Below are 26,985 nucleotides of genomic sequence, written 5' to 3' on the forward strand. Positions count from 1 at the left end.
TTTGTACAATTGGGGAGGGGAACAGGCAGTTGCTTGGCTCTGTTCACATGACTGAGATATGGATTGCACCTTTTGTGCCCTGATCTATATCCATTCCCTTTTACTTCCTATTTTTGTGTTGGGATATTGATTCAGAAATCATTAGCGAGTGTGATTTCCTATTAGAAAGCCTCATATTAAGGCAAGAGGATGAATTTGGGTAGAGGGTATCAGGCAAGCATCCTATGTACCTACCAAGGCATGATCACTAAACGGGCATAGCTGTCAACCTTTCCCTTTTTTGCGGAAATTCCCTTATTACAGCATTGGGAAATAGCAGGGAGGGTTGACAGCTATGTATATAGCAGTGGAGAACAGCAGGGAGGGTTGACAGCTATGCTAAACGGGAGTCCCCAGAGTTTACTTGCAGTATGTCTCTAAACTGCAATTGCTGAGAGCTTAACAAGAGGAGTAGAGCACTTGTTGATCTCCCAGAAGCATATGGTATGGTGGGCTACTATTAGAGGGTGCAGGACTAGACAGACCTCTGTTCTGACTGAGGATGGATCTTCGTCTAATCTATTCAAGGATCCCATTCTATCACAAACTGCACATGCGCTCTCAGAGCAATGTGACACCATTAACATGTCTGACAGATGGGAAAGTCCTTTAACAATGGAATTAAACTACAATCAGATGCAATCAAGCAATATGTCTCTACTTTCCCTAATTGTTCTGCAATCAAGTTGTAGGTAGCTCAGTGAAGCCTGATTTATACATGACACGGACCATAGGCAAGGATGTGTTCTTTTGGTGCTCTACTATTTTTTTAAGCACTCAACAAGTGCGGTGACTTATTTTGTGGTCCAGGCAGGTATGCCATGGACAAATGAACCAGCGGATATGGCAAGTGCGTTTAAACATATGCACTTCCGTGCAAGAGATTTATCTGTAGCCTGTTCTGCTAAGATGGTCAAGAGTGTAGGTACAGCAGAGATGGCCAACTTCGACATTAAGGTCCTTGTATCCTTAATGGTTGTATCGAAGTGGGAAGTTTCAAATTGCTGCAGAGAAGTTGCACACAGTGAAATTCCTTCTCTCGTACACTTATTAACGCTAACAATGAAAAAGAGGGGCTTTCTAAAGTTAGAGAGGTACAAAGTAACAACTGCTCTGAAAAAGAAGAAAAGGTTCAACCTCCCTTTGCTGTGTTCGCTATTCCAATATTCACTTACTTTCTAAAGTCAAAGAGGATGACTCTGTTGTGGAGCTGTGAAGAAGATCTGTGGAATCGTCTTCAGTCACCGCCACCAGATTTTCTTCCATGGATATGATCTCAGAATCGGGCTTGTCAAGGTACTTCTGCTTGGTATGGCTGTTGTCTTGGCTCTTCTCGTGACAGTAGCCTGTGAAACAGACAGACATGACTCCCTTAGGCCAAGCTGCTATAATCATCTGAATTATTGATACACACAAATGGTCTACAAACAAGAATGATCACGTACAATGCTTTGGAAATTAATGGCAGTCATTAAGTGACACACTTTCTGAAGTATCTCACCTTGTCAATTACAAGTGGGAAGAGGAGCACTTGGACGGGCTACGGTAGAAAATCAAAAAATGCAAAAGGAAAAGGGAGAACGACGGCAAGAACAAAAATATGGAATGCATTTTTATTTAGAAACCAACCCTACAGACAGTGCTTTAAGTTCCAACATGGTAGTTGAAACAGAACTGAGCGGGGAACAAAAAACATGTCCCTTGATGTGCACACACGGAAGGGAGGACAGGACACCCACCCCAAATGCTAGCCAAGCTTTGAAAACTTCCTGAATGAGACTCTGAACATACACAGAATTCATATGTTGGATTACACAGAGAGCACGAAGATTTTCCTGCTCTTTCTTTCTGCTGCACTATGAAGGCTGGGTCCTATTCTTGAAAATCCTGTTATTTGACTCTCACTTGGTTTCTACTGGGTTGATTTTGATTGCTAAGTTCAAATACTGCACTGTCTCTCTTTCTCTTTAACTGATACAAATCTGCTCAGGAAAGCCTTACAATGTAAGTTTATAGCTAAGTTGTGAAATACAGTGATACCTTGGTTCTCAAATTTAATCCGTTCTGGGGGTCTGTTCGACTCCCAAAACCATTCAAAAACCGAGGTGCGGCTTCCGATTGGCTGCAGGAGCTTCCTGCACTCAAGCAGAAGCCGCGTCGGACGTTCGGCTTCTGAAAAACATTCGCAAACTGGAACACTTACCTCCGGGTTTGCAGTGTTTGGCCAAGCCGTTCGAGTACCAAGGTACCACTGTAAATATGTCCTCAAGCCACATAATCCATGGCAATGTTGAATAAAATTCACAAATCTAATACAAAACTGAGACTTTCATCCCCACACAGACTTTTGCTCCTCCTTTTGCACGGGTCAAGATTAAACCGGTTTCCTGTTTCAGCCAGACCATAGTTAACGATTTTGGAACAAGTCAAGTGAACTTCAAATGGTTTTATATTTAATAATGTTAAGAAATGAGGTGATTAAAAAAACCCAAGTATGCATGGGCAACTAGATCCGTGAAAACGTTTGTGAACTAGTCATACTGGGAACATGCTCGGCTGCTAAAATGCAATTTTAGGTTTGGGTATCCATTGCTCCAAGTGAAATATGAGAAAGTATGAAGGCTCAGGATCTCACATAAATAAGGCAGACTTTTGTTACTTAGAGAGAGGCCAAAACAAAACAGAGTAAGAACTGAAGGACATGCAGCCTCGGTAAGAATCTCCCTCTTTAATCTGCTGGTGAGTGGTATTCTACTCAGTAACAGAATGAGACGATAAGCAAAATTATTTTACAATGTAGGCTAATGACAGAGTAGCATAAGCAGCTAAACTTCACACACTTTTAAAGCATCTGCTATACAATTACATTTGTCTTTGTCATCTCTCCCTGGTCTCAGTACTGCGCCTCCCTCCCCTCCCCCAACTCATCTCACCCCACCCCCATTAAAATTTAATTGGTTTCATCTTTTTAAATCTGCTTTACGCAGCCTCATGTATAATTCATCAGAGATAGTGAGCACAGGACCACAACACGGAAATGCGGCCTTTTTGGTGACATCTGATCCAGACTACATTGTGAGATGCCCTTCAGCAGAATGAACCTTGGATACTTTGGCATTCCAAAAAAATAAATAAGAGGATGCTATGGAAAAGCCTTATGGTGCATGCGTGTGTTTATATACACCCACGCCCACACTAAAAAGAACACTGTGGAGAAGAGATGAGGGAAGGACAAAATGGGAAAAGAATTAAATTCTAGAATAATGTGCTTGTTAAGCTAGCACCATCTTTATTATTCATTTTAAATAGATTAGATCGGGGTGACCAACTCCCAAGAGACTGTGATCTACTCACAGAGTTAAAAACTGGCAGTGATCTACCTCCTTTTTTGGGGTTCAGGTCAAAGTCTACCTGTTGGACATGCCTGGACGAGATGATGGCATGCACCAAGAAAGCCAAGGAACCTTCTTTACTTTACAGAAGTAAAGCAGTTTTACTTTTACAGAAAAAGCAGTTGAAGTATTGAAAACCAGTAGCAGCACTTAAAAGAGCCACTTTTAAATCTAACGTCTAACATCTCAGGTGCTGGAAGTCTTGACACCACTTGTCAGTGTGTACGAGACTAACTGCATCAAGTGGGGGAAATAAGAGAAAATGGCACTGCTATGGAGGACTTCTAGTTGAACAGAGGTGGGGAACCCTTTGCAGCCTGAATGCTGTGCTCTCTTCATGGGCACCTGGTAGGGTGAGCAGGGCCACAGGCAAAAATGGGTGGGGCAATAGGAGCAACTCTGACTTTTGCACGAAGTCTACAATCCAGCCCAACAAAAGTCAGAGGTTTCTACACATCCCCAATTCCATCCAGCCAAGCAGGAAGCCCCGTCACAGTTCAAAGGCACATCCCAGGCAAGCAAAAGCACTTGAGAAGGGCATGGAGGCATTTGGTTCCCTACTTCTCTATTACAAGATCATCAGCTGAACAGGAGCCAATGTACTCCATTTTACTGTTGAAATCAGGGCAACTACAATTTTGATTAGCTATTAATTGATACATCCAAGTTGTGGGCTGTTTCCTCTCAACAATGGTAAGGCTTTAATTTATATAATACATTTTAATTTAACATTATAAAGTAACCACAGAAGGCAACATAAGATGGTAAAGCAGTAAGGATACTAGACATGTTCTTTGGTTTAAAAAGTTGAAGGATCTGGGCAAGAACATTCTAGAGAAAACTAGCATTTAGAGGCATATGGAGAGGCATATGGCTTCTTGGCAGTGGTGGTAGAACATAGCCTTTGAGAGTGTCACCCTCCAGAAATTTGTCCAATCCTTTTTTAAAACCACCCAAGTTGATGGCCACCACCACCTCTTGTGGAAGCAAATTCCATAGTTTATAACTATACGGTATGTGGAAGAAGTGCTTTTTTTCATCTGTCCTGAATTCAACTACATTGGATGTCCCCCAGTCCTAGTGTTATGAGAGAGGGGGAGAAACTTATCTTGATCCACTTTTTCAACACCCAGCATAATTTTATATACGTCTATCATGCATCCTCTTATTCACCTTTTTCCCAATACCAACTTAAGAAACTGCAGACTGTAAAAAACAGAGTTGGAAAGGGCCTTGTAGGCCATCAAGTCTAATCCCCTGTTCAGTGCAGGAAATCCAGAATTAGACTATCTCCAAGAGATGGCTCTTTAGTGTATACTTAAAGATCTCCCAGAGAGGGATCTCCCCCTTGCATGTATAAGTGTCAAACTATTTTGACTATGAAGAAGTTTCTCTTAATGTTCAACCAAAGTATATCCTCCTGTGACTTTATGAAAGCTCAAAAAGAAGAGTCCTAATCAGGATGTCAAATATCCATGGAGTAGGAACCCAGCACTCTCCACAGCTCCCTGTCCATCTCTCATGGTGGTAATATGCACCGGTCCCCCTACTGTTCTGCTATTCCTGTGATAGGGGATCTCTAGCTTGTGAGTCCAATTAGGCCTGGCAGGGGTCCTAATTCATGTCTTGCTACAATGGAAAAACAGTTCACCTGATGTCATGATGACATCTGGTGACTGACAGTTGAGTGGTCCTGCCCTTCTGTTAAAGCTGCCCATAGGGGAGCTCAGAGACTCTAGCCATTCCCCATCCCATTGGTATTTCTACTCCTTGTGTACTTTTCTTCCACTCTCCCATTCAATCCCAAACAAGACATCAGTAACCTAAATCCAGAAGCAGAATCATACAATCAGTTTAGCCAACATTGCTCTCTAATTTACTAGACCATGGCTCTTAGGCTACACTACTGTGAATGCAATAATGGAATGAAGGGCAGTTTGATTGATACTACATACTTGGATCCAATATATTATTATGCAAAGGAAACTAATTTAGTTGATGCTGTAATATGTAGTTCATTATCAATATAAATTTCAGCAAGCGGATGCCCTCATATATATTGATAACAAACTAGTTCTATAACAAACCAGTGCACATTTGTTTTTAACTAGGGTGTTCTCATCCCTATTATATGTAAATGTAGAAACAGGTTGATCCTATTAACGTATAGGACAAACTGTACCAAAACATCTGTTACTCCAATATAAGTTAATTACTTTTAAATGTTACAGTTGTGACATTTCTTTTTTGCATTAGAAAAGCAGCAGCAGCAGCAGCAGCAAGGCACACAACCCAATGTCTGACCAATTGCATAATGGGCTCTGTTCCCAGCAACGATAGTGCTAAAAATTACCCTTATGAAATATAAACCATCACTAAATAAATCATGAAAAGAAAAAAGCAGGGCGAACGTCTGTCTGCTAAATTTGAACACAATGTGGCACAAAAGGGACACACGTACACAAACCCACCTCCCCAGAGAATTCAGTGGGATGGCTGACAATCCTTTAAAAATGCACAATTGATCTATGAATAACGGGGCAGGGTTGCAGCTACCATAAAAGCCACTGTACCCTAACCCTTGTCCTCCCTCGTCAATGGTTACAACAGGATTTTTCTCCCTGTGACGTGGATAGAGACCACAGCGTGTTCTCAGCCCTGTCTGGGAACGAGGCCCAACATGGAAGATGGTTTCTAAATTTAACTCTCCAACATCATCAGCAGATAAGAAAGACTAGGAAATGCTATTTGCAATGCCTCTCAGGGTACTCTGATGCTACATATAGAGCAGCAGGCTAAGCAGTGGTGTGGCCTGAATTTCAATTAGTGCCTCAAATATAACTTGACGTCCTTTAGAAGACAGGGGAGGGTGAAATGCACAGACCGTTAGAATGGTGATGGCACGTTCTCGGAAAACTTCTTTGGTTTTTGTATTACAGCTTCTCGTATGCATTTCTGTTTTTCCTCTTTCCAGAATAAAATATTATCTATGTCCACAACCTTTCTTGTATGGAGAACCCCCATCTTCAGCCATTATCTTCCCAAATACAGGCATACCTTGGAGATGCAAGAAAGCGACTATCGCAATAAAGCAAGTAACACAATTTTTTTTTTGTTTCCCGGTGTAATATGTTTACCCTATGCTGCAGTAGCCTACTAAGCCAGGCCCCCTGGCTGCAGGGGCAGGAGGGGAAAAGCAGTAGCCGGCTCTACTTTTGTGGCCAGAAGAGGGGCAGTGATGGTGGGGGGTTTCCTTCCCCTGGAAGCGGGCGGGCTGCCTGCAACTGTACCCGCAACCTCATAAGGAGCAATACTTGTGAATTACATTAAGGCAAAGCGCAATAAAATGAGGTGGGGTTCTATGGCTCTATGTCTCAATATTTATGTAAACCAATTCTATCTATCTACTGCTGTTTAGAGTAAGCCACAATGACAGTAGCTACATTTACATTGATTTCAATGGCTGTGGCCTGAGTCCAACCCAACATTGCTTATTTTTAGGGTAAAATATCTGCTCAGTACTATTTCTCTCAAAACACCCAAGCAGCACAGCTGAAAATGTTCCTGAGCCATGGCCACAGGACCAGAAAAAAGACAACTTCTTGCAAACTGCATTAATGGATCTCTTAGTGTTAAGGCAACCTGTTCAACAATACAGACCTATCTCTAGGAATGTCTCATGTGATGGAAGACTGCCACTAATGTGCAATATATATGCAATAGATTTGTCTCTCATTTTCATAAACATGAAATGCCTGCAGCATTATTTTAGGACTGTCACACTTAGACATGTAAAACTTCAAATCTTGAAAAGTATTGCTAAATAGACTGATGAGTTGAAAGCAAGATAAATTTGATCTTCTTTCTACTTGCCTTATTTGTGATTCAGCAGCACTTCTTGTATCTTCAAATTCATCTACGTGACCAGGAGGGCCACATTTCATAGTGGCTCAGAAAGAAACTTTAATAGCAAATCTGATGCACACAAGCAGTTTCACGAAATTCACTGGAACTTATTCCTAAATGTGCATAATGTAGCAACCACAGACACTTTTGCTTGTCAGATTTGGGTTTGTTACATATTTCTAACAAGAGTCCTGCTCTTGGCAAGTTCCCTTGTGGCTGACTGTGGATGGATAGCACCCGCTGCATGAGAATCCCAGAAGCAGAGTTTGAGCTGAAGGGTGATCAGATAGTTTTCCAAAAGAATGCCTATGATAACAGATAGCTTCCACATGCTTGCTGTGTCTTTCCTACCTTCTTACTCTAAGAAAGCAACTGAAAACTCTCTCATGAAGTTGCTTTAGGGATTCCCCCACTTGACTTCTACCTATTATCTTGTCCTTTCACCATTTTCCCTTAAAGAAATGGTTTACTATTTATGATGTTATTATACTTATGTTATTATACAAGCTTTAAATAATATCTAGTAAGGTATAGATTCTTATATTTTCTGAGTAACAGAACTTCTGTTCTGAGAGAACCCTTACTCTATTTACAGTGGTACCTTGAAGTCGAACGGAATCTGTTCTGGAAGTCCATTCGACTTCCAAAACGTTCAGAAACCAAGGTGTGGCTTCCAATTGGCTGAAGGAAGCTCCTGCAGCCAATCGGAAGCCCCGTCAGACGTTCAGGTTCCAAAGAACGTTTGCAAACTGGAACACTCACTTCTGGGTTTGTGGCATTTGGGAGCCAAAACGTTCCAACTCGCAAGGTGTTCGGATCCAAGGTACGACTGTACATTACTTATCTGTAAACATTTTAAAAATAATGTATGTGAAGGCAAATCACAGCACCTATTTTTTTAAGACACTATTGTGTTGCTAACTGTAGCTCACTAGCATCTACCCAAACAATATGATCCTGTTCTTCTTGTCCAAACTGGAAAAACAGGATTACAATTTCTCCCCAAAACTTTGGGAAATATTGCTTTTCTAAAAAAAAAATGTCTGAAGGTTCTTCAAAGCCTCATGTGTGGTGTGGGTGATGTAAAATTGATAAGATACTAGTCTAAAAATAGCTTCCTCCCATGTAAGATGCTAGTCTACCCCATTCTAAAAGCTGATCTATACTGTATAAATCCTCCCAGTATAGCTCTGGAGAATACAACACCAAAAGGAAACTACCTATGGAGCTTATTCCAAAAAGCTCATAGAAGAAATACATACTGCTGAATGGAAATGTGATACCTTATGCCACAAGAGGGCACCAGAAAACACAGCATTTTCAGAAAGCACAATAGATGCTGCTTAAAGAAAAACATATGTAGTGTGGAAATATTCAGATGAAATGAGAAAATGTATATAGGATAGGGAATGGACAGGAGCTTTTTAATAATAAATAAGCTAAGAAGCTAAGAAAAACCAGAACTAGAGTGCTACAGAATGAGAATCACCATGTATGGGCGCATATACACAAAGTCCAAGCCAACTTTCTTCAACCTGGTTCCCTCCAGATGTTTTGGACTGCAACTTCCTCCATTCCTGACCATTGGCAATGCTGGCTGGGGCTGATGGGAGTTGTAATCCAAAACAACTGGAGGTGACAAAGTAGGAGAAAGCTGTCCTAAAGAATGTAGAGGAAGACACCATCGTGGCAGATGAAAGAAGGAGGCGTGAGCATATCACCGAAGTTAATTTTTGAAAGTCCGCCTGGGACCATCCAGGGTAATTCCCCAAACAATAGCGCTTGATATTCATGTTAACAAAGGAAAGTAGGGATGTCAAGGACTGGAAGTCAGAAACAGTTATTGTGGTTGAACATTTATTTTGGCCTACCAAACTTTTCTCCAACCTGTTGTCTTCTAAATGTTCTGGAGAACACTTCTATAAACCCTGACCATTATTTGGCCACGGCGACTGTTGTCCAAAACACCTGGAGGGCACAAGAATTGTCTAGCTCAAGCAAATTTAAGGCTCTAACCCTACACCTGCTTTACTGGGAACAGAACTTATTTTTGAATAAGCATGTACAGGTGGCACAACACTGCGACACCTAGGATATATCCTAAATCCACTTAAAAGGGAGTAAGTCCCACTGAACATCAAGTTACTTCTAAGTAAATATGTATACAATTGCATTATTAGGCCCCCGACACACACACAGGAATTTTAACCCTGGTGAAAACTATTTTTATTATGACATATTTGGAGCAGTTCTGGTGACCATTAATTTTTGTCATGTAATTCTGTACCTGGGACACAGAGACACTAAGAGGCAAAGCACATCCCTGTGCCTAATTGCCGTTCTATGTTCTTTGATAAACAAATAAAATTATTTACCCCAGATAAAAATCACCCGTTATCACACTAACCAGCATTTCAAGGGAGGAGTGTGGTCTGTTTGTACTGAAGCTCACCTTTATAGTGAGAAAACAAAAGTAATGGGAGTGTACAGACGTACCTTGGAGATATTGCAAGTTTGGTTCCAGACCACCGCAATAAAGTACCGGTAAGTCACATTTTTTTGTTTCGTTTCTTAGTGCATATACAAGTTATGTTTTACATGATACTGTAGTCTATTAAGCCACACACCCTGCAGCTGCAGGGGTGGGAGGGGGAAAACCTAGCCCCAGCTCCAGCCCTAGCCAGTTCTATTCCCAGATGGATGGCAGGGGCAGGGCAGGGCTTCGTTCCACTGGAAGCAGCTGGCCTGCTTGCAGCTGCACCCATGTCTTCGTAAGAGGCAATCATCTGTCAACCGCAATAAAGCGAGGCATGCCTGTACAACATGCCATCCCATTTCTGCACTATGGTCAGTTCAATTAGTAGTATGCTGAAGAGTTGTGCTCAGAGAGATGGTAATTCATCAATGCGATTAACTCCCACCCCATACCTAGCTGGGGCAGCAACAAGTACAATAGTGGTGATACTCAACTACCCTGGGTATTTAGTTGTGTATTACAGTGGTACCTCGGGTTACAAACGCTTTGTGTTACAAACTCCGCTAACCCGGAAGTAGTTGCTCCAGGTTGCAAACTTTGCCCCAGGATGAGAACGACAGCAGGAGGCCCCATTAGCGAAAGCGCGCCTCAGGTTAAGAACGGTTTCAGGTTAAGAACGGACCTCCGGAACAAATTAAGTTCGTAACCTGAGGTACCACTGTATTACTGAACCTTAATCTGGATGCGTTCAAGATTACCGGACTTGTGTTCCACAAAATAATGACTTTCCATTAAATAGGAGTTGGCACCAGTAATGTGTGGAATGCAAAAAACAACAACAAAACCCCTACATGTAGATTTTATTTCTTTGATTATGCAGCACAAAACTTCACTACACCGATGTTGCACTATCTACTTTTTGTGTACCAGTGGTGGAGCATACGCGTTACATGCTGAATATCCCAGTTTCAATCCTTGGCATTTCTAGATAGGACTGGGAAAGATCCCTGTTTAAATCCCTAGAGAGCTATTGCCAGTCAAGGTAGACTAGCATTCCCCAACTGGTGCCCTCCAGATGTTTTGAACTTCATCCACCATGGGAACCATAGGAGTTGTAGCCCAAAACATCTGGGGGGCACCAGGCTGGGGAAGGATGGCGTACACAATAACAAGCTAGATGGACTTGGTCAGTTCTGGGTGTCCCTGTGCTTGAGATATGCTCAAATATGTTTCAAAGGTTTGATTCCTATAAAGAGGGTTTATTCTTTTCTTTTTGAGCCCATTTTCTTTTCTTTTTGAGCCCAAAAAGATAGAACACAGAACAATGATCATCAGACATCCTGGCAAATTCCTGGTTTCTTCTTTTCACTTTTCATTTTTTTTCAATCCCGCAATAAAATAAAAAATAAAAAAAATCAAGTGTCAGAAGCTGGAGTCATTAGAATGTTTATTTCACATTCTAAAAATAACAACAACAAAAGAAATGTCCACACCATTTCTCATGTTCAAATGTCTAATGTTCTCACATTAGCAGGGGATAGACAAGATGACCTGAAGTGTTGCCCACCTTTGTAGTCTATAAAAGAAAGGAACACAGCATATGAAGAGCAAGAAAGAGAACAATGTAAATATGGAAGCTTCCAATATTGAATCCATGTTTTGTCCACTTTCCCACTGGTAGAGCTTTATTTATTTATTTATTTATTTTTCTGAGAGCTATTAATAGTTATGAACAGAGGGAAGAAATATAATCCTTATGAACCCAGATTGGTGCCAAATTGGGAACAACCAGATTGGGACCATCATTCTTATGAACAGAGAGAAGTTTTTTTTTTTACTTCCTTCCCACAAACAGTCATGCAACCAAAAGAACTAACATAGAAGAATGGTGCAGTTCTTAGAACCCGTATTTCAATAAAACCCATACTCTCTGCATAGCTTTGTTGCCATACTTGCTGATTGGGATTTTACTTCAAAAGATAAGACGAACATGAAAAAATTCACATACTCTAGCAGTCATGAGAAACTCAAGTTACAAAGGCAGAGTTTTTAGTCAATATTCTGATACTGCGCTTTCCCAGTAGATGGCCTTGAATTTAGCAATCCTAAACTACTCAGAAGTGCATATATATGTGATTTTTAACACTTTGTATAACCAAGGGTTGAATAACACTCAGTAGTGAAAATCTGTAACAAGCACTGAATATAAAGGAAAGTTTCTTCACTTGTTTATGGAAGCTCACAAACATTTCCTGCATCTTTGGGTTCTACTTACACCCTAAGAATTTGGAAATGTTTTGACAATGTCAGGTATGACAAAAAGAAAAGAAAAGAAAAGAAAAGAAAAAGAAAAGAAAAGAAAAGAAAAGAAAAGAAAAGAAAAGAAAAGAAAAGAAAAGAAAAGAATGGAGGTTGGGCATTGGAGGACAATGAAGTGGAAGGCAACAGTCTTAATAGCCTTAATAGAAGAGAAAAAAAGCACTTGTACACTACAGGAAACTCTGCCTACCCCCCTCACTACCGGCTCAGACTGCAAGAAGTCTTGCTCAGCACTACTGTGGTTTAAGTCTTGTACAAAAGCATAGCTTTAAACTTCTCCCTTCTGAAATGAAAAACTTCCTTTTTGAAAGCTGAGATTCTGAGAAGTCTGACTTTATGTTCTGCACTTACGCTAAGAACCTGGATGCACATATGCAGTCCTGTTTCGAATCCCTTGAAAGGTATCTCTTTATGAAACATGGGAAAATAAAATCTTGGCACAGAGAAGATACTTAAGTAGGGGAATGCCATGCAACTCCATCCCTTAAATCAGCATTTTTCAACCTGTGGGTTGTGATGCTTGTGCAAATGTGTCATCGGTTGTATAAGTAAACCCAAAAGGATTATTGCTTTTAATCCTTAACTGGTATAATACCTCAGATAACATTTTGGGTTTTTTTTGGCATATTATAATGCTGTGTTGATACTTGTAACCAAATGCCAGAAAGGGTCAAGTTTCACATTGTAATGCTAGTAAACTTCTCTCTGGTGGCTTGCAGCAGATCTGGTGACAACTTGCTTGTAAACACCCACAAATCAGAAGATGAGTAAGTAATTGAGCCAAGGGTGATTTGAAACGTGCTCAGTTGAAATAAGAAATACTTTTATCCTACGTATTGACTGATGTGAGACTATGTCTGACAACCATCAAAGTCTCCATTGACCTACTTGGTAATAAAATGTAAGCCCAAGCCATCCCACTGATACTTGTCAAAATGGGCTTATCGTAAATAAAACTTTAAGATGCTCGTAGTTCATTATATCTAACACTGATTGTGTAACTATGCTTTTAGAATAAATTTTTACAGTTTATGAGGCAACACCTTGCAATTTGATGGTTGGTGTTCTTACATTCTCACAAACAAACCAGTAATAATTCAGTAAGTACTATAAATATTTCAATAAATTAAACTCCACATTAATAGGGGTATTGTTGAATTTTGCTTGGATGCCTCAAGTGATGGTTTAAAAGTAGGCAGACTTGCAATTGAAATGCATAAAACAGACAGCTGCTGAAGAGCAAAGTCAAAAATTCATGTGACAGTAAAATGATGGGTCACCATCCTAAGTAAATTTGGACTTATTGGTCGCCATATCAAAAAGGTTGGGAACCACTGGCATAAATAATCCTAATGTGTTGGCTCATATGAATAATTGGATAGGGATTATACTAGTTCAGTTCTAATCATATATTCAAATAAAATTTAAGTGTTATTAAGGAGCAAAAATGCAGCGGAGATTTAGCAGCTATAGGTGAAGACAGAATTTGTTTAATCTTTTCACAGCTTTACTTGAACAGGAAGCTAAATCTCTTCAAATATTTACAGCAGGTTCTGAAGAACAGGGAGCCTGCTTTTATATAGTGGTGCAGATGGGTTTTAAGTGACATGTTATCCCATGTTTAGGGTCATTCTCTCTCTGTCTCCCTGGTTCTTGGTATTTGCTAAGAAAACATGGGACTATTTCAGCAGCCCTACAGCAGAGCAATGCTCTTGAAGGGCTTGAAACTATCCTAGCGTTCTCTATTTAGTAAACACTGCACCCAATTTGTAAGGAGAATTAGATAGGGAATTCTGGGAAGACAGCTTTCCAAAAATTACTCTCAATTAGATCTAACTAAAAAACAAAAGGAAACACTGTTCCCTTTTCTAGTTGGACAGAAAGAGAGAGAGCTGATGAAAAACAGATTATCAATGAGGGAGAGAAAGAGAAGTAGTCCAATTTCTGCAGGTAGTGTTGAAGGGATAAAGTTACTAATTTGGGGACTTTTTCAGCAGCTGCTTACCACTGCAGGCAGAAGAGGTGATGTTGTACAGAAACGGATAGAACTGCAAACAGCGGATCAGCTTCAGGCTCCTCTCGCACTCCAGACACTTTGTCGCAATCTCCAGGGCATGCCTGAAAGCCTGCAATGCCCCGCTGACATTCTTCAGAGCCAAGCAGGCATTTCCTAAGCTCAAGAAGGTCAGAGGCTAAAGAGGCGAAAAGCAAACTTCCATCAGCACAAGCATAGGCAAAACCCAGATTTCAGTTCAGTTGTCAAAAGAAATGGAAATTTGTAACAAGCATGCTCACATCTTGGGAGTTCTGTTTCAAATATGTGTGTGTATGTACGCATATGTACTTAAAGCCGCCCTTTAAGAAATCAGTATCTTTTTACATTAAGACTGATAATACGGTATTCAAGTCTATAAGATAGATACAGTATAAACTTATTGGTTTGGCTCTTAAGTAGCTAAAGTAGAAGGAAACTCATTCAAGGGGACCTTTGCATGCTCTGCCCCATCTAGTTCCCACTGTTCCTACAAAAGCTTCTCTAGGTGGTATAGTTAGGGATCCTCCGAACAGTAAGGGGTGGATTCAAGATTCCCACTTCTCCCAATTGTTCAAGAGGTACTTTGATCCTCTAGATTTGCTTTGGAAGGGGCACAGGGGGTTGGATGGGACCCCACCCCCTTGTGTGAGCTTCCTTCCACTCAATGGTTTGTGAACATTACTGAAGTGTTCTGAAACTCTTGTATAAATATTTCTGACTAGTTAGGAGCGACAGGCAACCATGTCAATTAACAGCAGCTGAACAAAACGAAGACAGGGTTTAAAGAATTAATTTATGTGACGTTAGCAAACATGTGCTGGGCACCATTGAGTAATTATATTTTTACACCAATACATTCAAGCAACTTCCCAAGATTCAAATTTAACAAACCACTTCCACTAATTCACTTCTGGACACTGAAATGGGGTATGAAAGAAATATGAAAGATGGGGGGTGGGGTGGGATGGATGTTTAGTTGGGTGTAGGAATTTGTTTAATTTTGGTGTGTTTGTAACTTTTACTGCTTTTTTTGTATAGGTTTTAATGTGATTTTAATGGGAGGGGTCAGGGCTGCCTGGGAGTGGGTCCCAGCCAACAAAATGGCTGGGGCAGGTTCCACGGAGGAGGGGGGGATGCACTGGGACAACCGATCTCAGTGATCATGGGTAGGAGGAGGAGTTACGCTAAGACTAGACCATGTCATTACCGAGGAGGCAGGTTTAGTTGTTGTTTGAGGACGATCCCTGCCTCCGGGTCTGGTCCTGATCGGACGGATACTGGAGTCAGCAAGGGATACCCACATGACCTGAAGGTGCTGCTGTGCAATGCCAGGTCAATGATCCATAAGACCACCACCATCCATGACTTGATCGTGGATGGAGGACTTGACCTGGCATGTGTAACAGAGACTTGGTTGGATGAAGCAGATGGGCCTGTCCTTGCTGTTGCTTGTCCACTAGGTTTCTCTCACACACAGCAACCCAGGCCATCTGGGTGGGGAGGGAGGGCTGCAGTGATTTTTAGGAAGTCATTAGTTTGCACCAGGCGTCCTAACGGGAAGACCCAGTTCTCTGAGTGCATGTTCTGGAAGTTAGGCAATAGGGGCAGTACAGGATTCCTTTTGGTGTACCGACCTTCCCAAACCAGGGATTCCCTGCCGAGCTCCCCAAACCAGGGATTTCCTGCCGAGCTGCTTCAGGTTGTGGCGGATATGCTCCTGGAGACACCTAGTTTGGTTGTCCCAGGAGATTTTAACATCCATGCCAACACGACCTTACAAGGAGCCGCTTGGAACTTCATGGAAAGCTTGGCTTCCATGGGGCTGTCCCTGAATAAGTCTGGCCCAACTCATAACCGCGGACATGCCTTAGACCTGGTGTTCACCTCTATGGATGCTGGTGATCTGACATCAAGTAAAAGCGAAACTAAATAAGTGCCATGGTCAGATCACTTCCTGGTGCAACTGGACTTCTCCGCGACCCTTCCCCTCTGCAGCAAGGTGGGACCAATTTGGATGGTCCGCCCCCGCCACTTAATGGATCCATATGGTTTCCATAGAGTAGTGGGGGATGTTTTATCCCATGTTGATGGCCTTTCAGCTGATTCCCTGGTGGCCTGCTGGAATGTGGAGTTAACCAGGGCTATTGACTGTTCGGCTCCGAAGCGCCCTCTCCGATTGCATAGAGCCCAGACAGCCCCGTGGTTCTCCACGGATCTGAGGGCAATGAAACAATTGCTGAGACGGCTAGAGTGCCGGTGGTGGATAACTCATTCTGAATCTGACCGTACATGGGTTAGAGCTCAATGTCGAGCCTACCAAGTGGCAACAGCGACGGCGAATAAGACCTTCACCGCCTCTATTGCACCTGCGGAAAACAGCAGCAGGAGACTCAGGTGATTCGCAATTTAGCAGAACCATCTGCTCCAGTACAGGCCACATGATCTCCTGCAATGATTTTGCAAAGTTTTTTTGCAGATAAAGGTGCTCAGATTCAGGAAGAGGTAGACTCCACTATGGGAGCAGGGCTGGGGTAGGAGAGTGCTAGAGTCCTGTCTAGTCAAGTTGCGTGGGATCAATTCCAATCTGTTACCTCTGAAGATGTGGACAGGCTGCTTGGACGAGTGAAACCAACCACCTGTCTCCTTGATCCTTGCCCATCCTGGCTTATAAAAGCTAGCTGGGAAGAGCTGGGCGATGGGCTTCGCGGGGTGGTGAATGCTTCTCTCTGTGAGGGAGCCTTCCCAGGCCCACTGAAAGAGGCAGTTATCAAACCGCTTCTTAAAAAACCATCTTTAGATGCGGCCAATATGGCCAACTATCGCCCAGTCTCAAATCTTTCATTCTTGGGCAAGGTGATTAAGCGAGTGGTTGCTGAACAACTCCAGGCACGCCTGGAAGAAGCGGACCATTTGGATACCTTCCAGTCGGGATTCAGGCCTCATCATGGGACTGAAACTGCCTTGGTCGCACTGGTCGATGATCTCCAGCAGGCTAGGGACAAAGGTGAGAGCTGTTTCCTAGTTCTGCTGGATCTCTCAGTGGCTTTTGATACCATCGACCATAACATCCTTCTGGACCATCTAGAGGGGCTGGGAGCTGGGGGCACTGTTATACAGTGGTTCCGCTCCTTCCTCCTGGGCTGTGTTCAGAAAGTGGTGGTGGGGGATGAGTGTTCAAACCCCTGGGCTTTCACTTGTGGGGTGCCTCAGGGTTCTGTCCTCTCCCCCATGCTTTTCAACATCTACATGCAGCCGCTGGGAGAGATCATCAGGGGGTTTGGGCTGGGTGTTCATCAATATGCGGATGATACCCAGCTCTACCTCTCTTTCAAATCAGAACCAGTGAAGGCGGTGAAGGTCCTGTGTGAGTGTCTGGAGGCAGTTGGAGGATACATGGCGGCTAACAGATTGAGGTTGAATCCTGACAAGACAGAAGTACTGTTTTGGGGGACAGGAGGCAGGTGGGTGTGGCGGACTCCCTGGTCCTGAATGGGGTAACTGTGTCCGTGTCCCTGAAGGTCCAGGTGCGCAGCCTGGAGTCATTTTGGACTCACAGCTGTCCATGGAGGCGCAGGTCAATTCTGTGTCCAGGGCAGCTGTCTACCAGCTCCATCTGGTATGCAGGCTGAGACCCTATTTGCCTGCTGACTGCCTCGCCAGAGTGGTGCATGCTCTGGTTATCTCTCACTTGAACTATTGCAATGCGCTTTATGTGGGGCTACCTTTAAGGGGGCCTAGAAACTACAATTAATCCAGAATGCAGGAGCTAGACTGGTGACTGGGAGTGGCCGCCGAGACCACATAACACTGGTCTTGAAAGACCTACATTGGCTCCCAGTATGTTTCCGAGCACAATTCAAAGTGTTGGTGCTGACCTTTAAAGCCCTAAATGGCCTCGGTCCAGTATATCTGAAGAAGCGTCTCCTCCCCCATTGTTCTACCTGGACACTGTGGTCCAGCGATGAGGGCCTTCTGGCAGTTCCTTCACTGCAAGAAGCCAAGTTACAGGGAACCAGGCAGAGGGCCTTCTCGGTAATGGCACCCACTCTGTGGACGCCCTCCCACCAGATGTCAAAGAGAACAACGACTACCAGATTTTTAGAAGACATCTGAAGGCAGCCCTGTTTAGGGAAGCTTTTAATGTTTGATGGATTACTGTATTTTAGTATTTTGTTGGAAGCCGCTCAGAGTGGCTGGAGAAGCCCAACCAGATGGGCGGGGTATAAATAAATAAATAAATAATAATAATTATTATTACTACTACTACTTCTGCTTCAATCCTACTTAAGCAAACAGAACAGAACAGACAAAAAATGAAGACTCACCTCAGAGCCATTGATGGCTAAAGCTTTTCGGAGAAGCTTGCTGGCATCCAGATGAAGACCATAATGAATTAGAAGGTTGGCTAGATTGACTAAAGGGATATCCTGGAATTCATGTGGGGTCAAGTTAAAGGCCTTTTGTAAGCAAGTGAAGGCGAAGGTGCCATTTCCAAATGCACGCCAGTAAAGGCCAGCCTCGTTGAGAACCAACCATAAGGGATCCCTTGCCTGAAATTAACCACAAAAAAGGCTACCCTCATTAATCCCATTCCATGTTTTACCATGTTAGACTGTCACTGCCCCCCTAGATGTTACAGCTACAGATGTTTGCAGAGATCACTGCCGGAGGGTCATGCTTATACAAATCAGCTGCACACAGCAAAACATTGATCTAACCACTTCCCAATATTCTATCACAACCTAGTGAAACAAGGAACACAGAATGAGATGATGCAGGTGAGAGCAGGCTTGATTCTCAATGGCTGGAATCTCCAAGGCAAGGGAGCATGTTTAGCCCCCATCTCACAGCTATCCAAGTGCTTTCCGCAGTATTTATGGCTTGCATTAAAAGCAGCATTAACAATAAAAGAACAGATTTGCCTAACTGCAGTTTTGCGAGATTATGGCCCTATATCATGTGGAAGGCGTTACTGTATTTCTAAGGCCCGCATTTAAGGTCTAAGATCTGTTTAATATCTCCTCAGTTAAGTGGAACTGTGAATCAGTAGGAATTTTGAAATATATATATATATATATATATATATATGTATATATATATATATATATAAAGTTACATTTACACAAGCCACATGAGAGCCTTGCTTAAAATAAAATATGTAATTAAATTGACCAAGAGTGCTAGTATTCTGTGAATCAAACAATTCACATTACAACATGAGTATCTATGTGCATGTATTTTCTTGCAAGTTATTTATCCTTTCTGTGGGTTCAAAAGCTTTTATGCTGCTATTTTAATTTTGCTGTTATATTTTACTTTTTTATTTCTTGTGAGCTGTCCATAGAACATATGTCATTAGGAAGCCTCTATAGATAAAGTAAATACACAATTCTATAGCCTCTGGGATACCTACCCTATCCTCCTAGTATTTCTGTGCGGTTAAAATGCTATAATTCAGAATATACTATTACATTTCCAACATTTACCAGAGCTAGCACTGTACATTTTCTTTCCAGAAGGCAGCAGCACTGCAGCAGAATTTCTTTCCTACGATTTCCTAAATTGCTGTATTTATTAAAATCACAGGTAAAGCCATACAAGTATTTTCACTGTACAGCAGGAATATTGGCCTGTAAATCTCCTTCAGTATTTGTCAATCCAAGGCTTCACATTTATCAATATATTTTTTGACAAAAGGCCCCTGTATGTTTTCAATCATACCAAGAATAGCTTGAAACAAATTCAATTTCTAGTCATCATTGGTACTCGTGGTATTATATTCTTTGTCTGTCCTTATTTCACTCTATGTCAATCACTCATGGAGGCTGTAAAATCTGATCAAATTAGCACTTTTCATGCACAAAAATCACAAACATTTCTGACAAAAATAAAGAAGTGGAATGATTTACAGTTGACTTAAATGGAACACTCTGAATCAATTAAAGAGATTCTTGCTTCTGTAGATGAGGGGCCTTTGGGATTCTGGAAAAAAATCCATATACTCTAAGAGGAAAATAAAAAGCATACAATGCGGTCATTGGAATTACCTTTACAATGGCATGATAGATGAATGATCCTATTTGCTGCTGTGTAACTGATTGATTGTTGACACGAGAGTATAATATCTGTGCAAGACAGAGAAGTGTTTAAAACCATACATTTGAACCTATCGAATGTAAGACTTTAATGCAGAAAACTTAGTTTGGTAATTCAAATTTAATGATCTAAAGGATCAGCAGGTTTTACTACAAAATGAAAACCCAAGAGAGCCTACTTTTCTATTTGGATGGTTATGGCTAAATTGCAAAGACTGGAAAAATCATTGCAATTCAACTGGAAAAATCAACAGATCCATGTTAACTTCATAAATTAAACAAATAATGTATTATGCTTGTAGAGACAATGATGACCGTAGAACTGAAAACAAGCAACCTGAACTTTGGATAAAGCCAGATGAGTCTTACGCTATCTGCATGAAGGCTTACTGTTGGTAGGGAGTTTGGAGAAAACAACATAGTCAAAATCCAACAGAAAACAAACCACAAGTCTAAATAGTCCAATAATATAACTTAAGATGGCTTGATTTAGCAACAGCTACTTCTGGTCCCTTACAGAGGGAAAGGAGGTGATAATTTTGCCCATGTTGCTCGGGTGGTTCAGTGCTAAGATTGAGAGAAAGTGGCTTGCCTTAGGCCACCTAGCAAGTTCACAGCAGTGGTAAGATGCCAGTTATGGATTTCCTAATTCACACCTCAAACTCTTAGCCACCAGCTATACCACAATGTAAAGCACCACTAATTTGGAGTGCATTAATGCTTCCTTGCATCTGTATCATGTCAACTAACCGAATAAACCAAGTTCACAGAATCTGATCATAATGCAAAAGCAGGGTGCTGCCTCGAACATTTTGCAGGTGGGTGACTGTCAATTGAAACAAACATGTTGTAATGGCTACAGGCTTTCCTTCTGTGATGACTTGGCCATTTCCAAACTGAATTTTATGTGGGAAGACCTCTTGCTTTCAAATAGTTGTCAAGTCTGGAAGTGACTATTTACAGGACAGAGAAGACCATAAGTATACTAACAATCTTCAAATATAATCATAAAATCTCTTACTTGTTTGGCATGATCATCTGGCATCTTTACCCTCAGATCCAGATGACTGTCTAGTTCTTTGATCAAAAAGTGCATAGAGTCACTGTTGTGGGCATCAGTAATGGAAGAACAATCTGGCTCATAGACCTCTGTTTGTGCATCGTCATCCCCTGGACTGCTAAGTATTGAATGGATTCTAAGAAATTTAAACAAACACCACACAGGTATAAGAATATGATTCAGACTATAGGAGTACCAATTGAAAGGAAACAATCACAGTAGAATTAAATTGCTTTATAAACTAGAGAGGCAGAACAAATGTTCATTACTGTGAGACAATAGTACCTTTGGTTTGGCACTCTTTACTATGCCACAGCACTAAAGGTAACCTGAAAAAGAAAATCCCACTGAAGTAAATCCCACTGAACTCATTCTGATTTACTCTAAAGGTAGCATGCAAAGGACTGCAGCCTATATTCCAGTTTTCTAACTGAACATCTCATGCAACATCTTTTAGTCTCATTGCTGTTGCGTTTTACAGCGCTAGGCATATTACATGTTTCAATAACTGTATTTTTTATATTATACTATTATTATTATTATGCTGCTGCTGTGAGCTGCTCTGGCTACACTTGCATACAAATGACATATGAATTAATTTATTAACAGTACTCACCTTTGCCCCCTGCTTTCTGGATGCAGGAAATAAGTTGGTAGTTCTCCTGGGGAGGGGATAGCTGGATAGGTTTTTACACACTCTGATCTTTTAGGCCACAAAATATTCTGCTTCTCCTGATCACAGAGAAAATATTTCTTAAGGTATCACAAAGTGGGTTTACCAGTTATGACTCTCTAATTTTCTACTTGCTAGAGAAAACTCGCCAGAACACAAGAAACCAGAACCTCTAAATGCTTCCACTTTCTTTGGGGAGTTATTCCCAGTTTATCAAGCGAAATCCATGACAAAAGTCAGATGGCTGCCCTGCAGTTTCGAACTCTGTTCACCATGGTTTACTATCATAACATCTTTGTGGTTTGTGTGACAGACAGAGTTGTGAATGGAGAGACAAAACCAGAGTTGGGAGAAGAGACAAAACCAGAACGACCCAGAAGGTACCTTGGGAGGAATCTAACGTTTTGAGAGTGGACTTTCGCTCACACAATGGGACTTCACCTTGAGAAGCAAATGGGGTCGGGGATGCAGGGGGAAGAGAGGAATGAGAAGTCCTATTGGATGAGTGGAAGTCCATTCTGCTTGTGCACAGACACCACTGCCAACAAGAGGCCAATTTTTTTTGGTTAGCTTTATTTTATGCATATCGTTAGTTATGTACTTGTGTTTAGCAGAACACCACTAGCAAACAATGAAACTACTAAGAGGCCTTGCCTAGGAAAGAAATGTCATAGCTACCCTATCCACTTACCCTGTAAGCATCAGATTCCAGGCCCCATAAAGAGAAGACAGAATGGACCAAAGGGGAAGACTCCAAGGAATGGCCAAAGTCACTGTGGTTGGCATGAAGTTCAGAATTCATGGATGTCATACTGGAAATGGAAGAATCACTGCCAAACTAGAAACAGAAAATGCAGAAGAAAAGTTTGGAGCATGAAATCCGACACCTCAAGGAGACTTCTTTAAGAAAAAAACTACTTCCTTACAAAAAACTAACAACATTGGGTTGCATGCAGTGCTCCCCGGAAAGCAATTCTGAGCATGTTGGAAAATGAGAGAAGCCCCCTCACGAGATGCTGAGAAAACCAACAGCCCTGATATTAATAATTTTAAGCAGCAGGGCAAATCACCTCCCCAGACTTCAGAACTACAGGTGGTAGGCAGGCATAATTTTTCTTCAAAGCATAATTTTTTTTTTTTGCCAGACAATACTTTCAATTTCCTTCTCTTGATGAACAGTGTGAAAGTTAGTTTTGTTTTCCCTGAAACCTATTCATCACATATCTGGTGTCTGAGCACACCAAGAGGGAGTTATTGATGATCAGAATCCAAAGATGAGGCAGGGAGCCACAAAGTAAGTTCGTTTCAATACTTGGGAGCTTTTTTCCATCTGATGCTCAGGACAAGATACAGTGATCAGCAACCTGGAATGAATGCATGATGTATGTTGTGTTTAGGAGCCAGGCAGTTTATGCCCTCCAAGATGGAAGATGGGGCTCCAAAGGGAACCTACATATTGGATTGATTGGAACTCACTGCACCCCAGTTTTGTTTTAAAATCCTGTGCTAGAGTAAACAGAAATAGGTATAAAAGGAATATCCTCATCTTTAGACACCTCAGGAAGATGTGTACCCCTCTCTATAGATCATGAAGCAGGGAGAGCAATGCTCTACAGACAAACCTCAACATATTCAACATTTTCAAACATGTCACCACGGTGATAACGGACAGGTTGGTCCCACTGGCAATGCAAACTGTGCTGCTGGTTGCCCAGGCGACAAATCTGATGGTTTCCTGCAGTATGTAAACATAAACTTCAAGTTAAAAGCTAACAAAATTATGATTGACAGCATTTAGGATCAAGAAGATATACCTAACAGATCTCTTCCAAGCTAAGTATCTGAAAACAAATGATTCTTAATTTCCCTTTTTATTATGTTTCTCCATTCTGCATGGAGGAAGAGCATTTTAGATAATCAATTACTCACTAGCTATCTTGGTCCACAGAGAGCTGGTGCATATTGGCTATCTTGGCCAGCACTTCAGTTTTTGCCAGAAAGAAATGCATTTGCTAACCTTGGCTCCAGACTACAGGGCTCTAAGTATCATGCATTTTTTTGTACTTTCGAGCACAATGAATTTACAGGCAGAATTCAGAGGCCCATGCATGTGACACATTTCTTTTGAACAAGGAAGGTTGCTGGTTTTCCTCTCAGGTGGAAGATTCTCAGAATGTTACTCCAAAAGGTCCCATGACCTTCCAAAGTGGCTTTTTGTAGTGGAGACAAGGGGCTGCATGCTGAAAGGAGAGTCTGTTTGTTAAAACAGAGCAGAACATACTAAAATGCAACTTTTTAGCATTTTTAATATGCTGTCAACTTCTAGTCAGTGAGTTGGTTTATTCAAAAGCCCTGGTTTCACCTGAAGCAGAATTCCTTGGACAAACATACAAATTTCATTTCAGCTTTTACATTTGCCAATGAACATCTTGTTACACAACAGATACCTAGTTGTGCCTCTTTCGCCATCTGTGTTTCATGGATAATGTTCCTCAGGATCTGCTCTTCCTGAATCAGTTTGTGCTTCTCTAAGATCTCTTGCTGCCTTAAGTAATGGTCATGCTGCTTCTGATATTCCTTCAGTTCATTTAATGTTCGCTGAAGTGATCTTAAAAAATTTAACACCAAAGAAAAGGACATTTAAGTTGCTTAAAATAGCTTTTGCTTATACACTTATGTCAGTACTTACTTTCAAGGTTGGTTTTTCTGTATACTTGTTTCCTAGATTTTATTAAACGATACAGTTACCGGTAAGTTACAGCATGCTACCATCCAGGTGATTTTTAATGCTGCAGTGTGTGCTTTAAATTTCCTTAGATTTAAAATTATGCAGTTTTATATTTTATTTTAAGGAAGTAGGAAACAAGAAAGTAAATCTGAACAAGCCTGTGTATGAATTTTGAGCGTATCAACACTACCTGTGCTGAGCCTCCAGTTTCTGCTCAAGCTTTTGCTGACATAGGACAGCATGCTTCCTTTTAATTGCTTGTTCAAACCCTGGTTTTGCCTGTAAAGCATGATCATAACATAGTACAGAGTGGTTGTATTCCCCAAGCATCTGAAAAAAAGGGATTGAGGGGGGGAAAAGACATGTTAGCAGCATTCAAATGCAATATGAACATTTAATGTAACTTCTGAATTTCATATTGATTACGAGTTTCAGCATGTGACTGCTCTGGAAATAGAACCATGTTTAATACATTATGGCTGCTTTAGTGAGGCCCTCCAAAACAACAGCAGCAGCAGCAGCAGCAAAAATGCAAATAAATGTTATCTGTCGGTTTAAAGATCAACTGTTCTTCAAAGACATTCTTCAAAACATTCTTGTCCTGAAGATGCATGAGTCTCACTGCTCAATTTGTAAGAGAGCTAACCAATGTGGTATAATCTTTCTAGATAACTGAAAAATAAGATATTATTTACTGCATATATGTTTCCTAAAGTATAATAGCTGGTGAAGACGTCACTGTAATCCAGAGCTGCATGGACCACAATGGCTGCATCAGCAGAGAAGTGTGCCCTGTGTAGCACGTTTGCCAGGTTTATCAGTGCAACATCTTTATTGTGCCTGAAAGAGAGGGAAAAAACAAAGCAGTCATTAAGATGATATCCTAAGGCATTTCTAAGCAGCTGGCAAGCCCCAGGCCACAACTTTGATCTATGGTTACTTGCGTTCAGGAATGTGAGAAGTATTGAGAAGCTACTAGCCAGAATCTATGCAAAAATGCAATTCAGATATAACAATAGCCCAGAGCTTCCTAAGCTACTGGTCTAATATGAAGTGTCTTTTTATATCCAAAAACGTATACATCTATCCTGCTGTCTTATACTTTTATCTATTGCTAGGCATGTCAGTAGTCTAAAAGTGCATGGGTTGACTAAGCACAATGGTTTTGGAGAAGGCTGCTGATAATGAAGAGCAATTCAGCTAGTACTTCTATCAGATGACACACAATTATCTATAAATAGTCTTCTTTATTAACTATTGTAGTTTGGTAAGTTATAAATAGTAATGATAATTTCAACATCATTTGCTGATAAAGAATAATATTCTGAAGTGAGTTATGACTAAGTAACTTTGGTTACGGAGCAGGGAACATGCCAAAGCTAGCCTAAGTTATTCCCACACATCTTTGTATAAGCAGCACAACATACACATGCACACTATTTAGCATTCACTGTAATATAGCTCAGATAAGCCAACAGCACAAAGCAAGAGCCACCCATCCAAAGAGGCTAGTGTACGTCAAACAAGAGATGGCAGAGTCTCCAGATATGCCTCTACAACTCCATCATATAACTGCATTAGCCTGTCAATCCTAATAGGAAGCAACTGCCACCCTCAATTAGCTTAATTTTCAAGTCATACAACAGACTGTATTATGCTGGTAATAAAAATCCATTTGCCTCACCTTGTAGAAAAATGGAGAGCCCGCATGGCACACTCCACTACTTGGTATGGTTCATTCTTTATTCGCCAGTAGAAGGAAGCCATATTATATAATACCCAAGAAGAAGAATTCTGTGAAGAACAGGAGGCACAATTAATGTTTACTTTTTTTAAGTTACTAAACTTTTCAGCTGTTGGTGGCTGAAACTGGATTCTGAACATACACGCACTATCAGAATGCCTGCTATCCCCAAATTCAGTTATGTGAACATAAAGAGTTAAGCCTAAACCTTGCTACATGAATGGCTGATTCAGATATGAACAGCCAGAGTTTGCCCACTTCCTTACTTGTTTGTACTCTGCTGGTCAGCAGCAGTCTTTTTCGGGCAGAAGCCATAAGGGGAGGAGGGAGGGATGGAAAGAGATTGGACAAATCAGGGAGCAGGAGAGATCAGACAAATCAGTTTTTCCTTTTGCTGGTTGGCTACAGCCATTTCAGGAAGAAACCATGGATGAAGTGTGGGGAGAGAGACTGGTTTATAAATGTTCCCATAGGAAAAAGAGGAAATTGCCAGCTCATTATGTGAATGCCTAACGAAC

General features: G+C 41.3%; 1 protein-coding gene across 1 annotated transcript in view; it reads right to left on the minus strand.

Annotated features, from left to right (window-relative positions):
• Positions 1-26,985, minus strand: part of TTC17 (tetratricopeptide repeat domain 17) — a 60,052-nt gene that overhangs the window by 18,113 nt on the left and 14,954 nt on the right. Inside the window, exons 6-17 of the mRNA XM_033149555.1 lie at positions 26,408-26,517; positions 25,419-25,563; positions 24,914-25,053; positions 24,443-24,603; positions 23,618-23,730; positions 22,687-22,833; positions 21,939-22,054; positions 21,284-21,458; positions 20,215-20,292; positions 18,493-18,717; positions 14,138-14,324; positions 1,215-1,385 (exon numbers count right to left, since the gene is read on the minus strand). Of these exons, the coding sequence (XP_033005446.1) occupies positions 1,215-1,385; positions 14,138-14,324; positions 18,493-18,717; positions 20,215-20,292; positions 21,284-21,458; positions 21,939-22,054; positions 22,687-22,833; positions 23,618-23,730; positions 24,443-24,603; positions 24,914-25,053; positions 25,419-25,563; positions 26,408-26,517 (1,768 nt within the window). The remainder of the gene's footprint in view (positions 1-1,214; positions 1,386-14,137; positions 14,325-18,492; positions 18,718-20,214; positions 20,293-21,283; positions 21,459-21,938; positions 22,055-22,686; positions 22,834-23,617; positions 23,731-24,442; positions 24,604-24,913; positions 25,054-25,418; positions 25,564-26,407; positions 26,518-26,985) is intronic.

This window comes from Lacerta agilis, chromosome 1, assembly GCF_009819535.1.
Source record: "Lacerta agilis isolate rLacAgi1 chromosome 1, rLacAgi1.pri, whole genome shotgun sequence".
In the NCBI taxonomy this organism is placed as follows: domain Eukaryota; kingdom Metazoa; phylum Chordata; class Lepidosauria; order Squamata; family Lacertidae; genus Lacerta; species Lacerta agilis.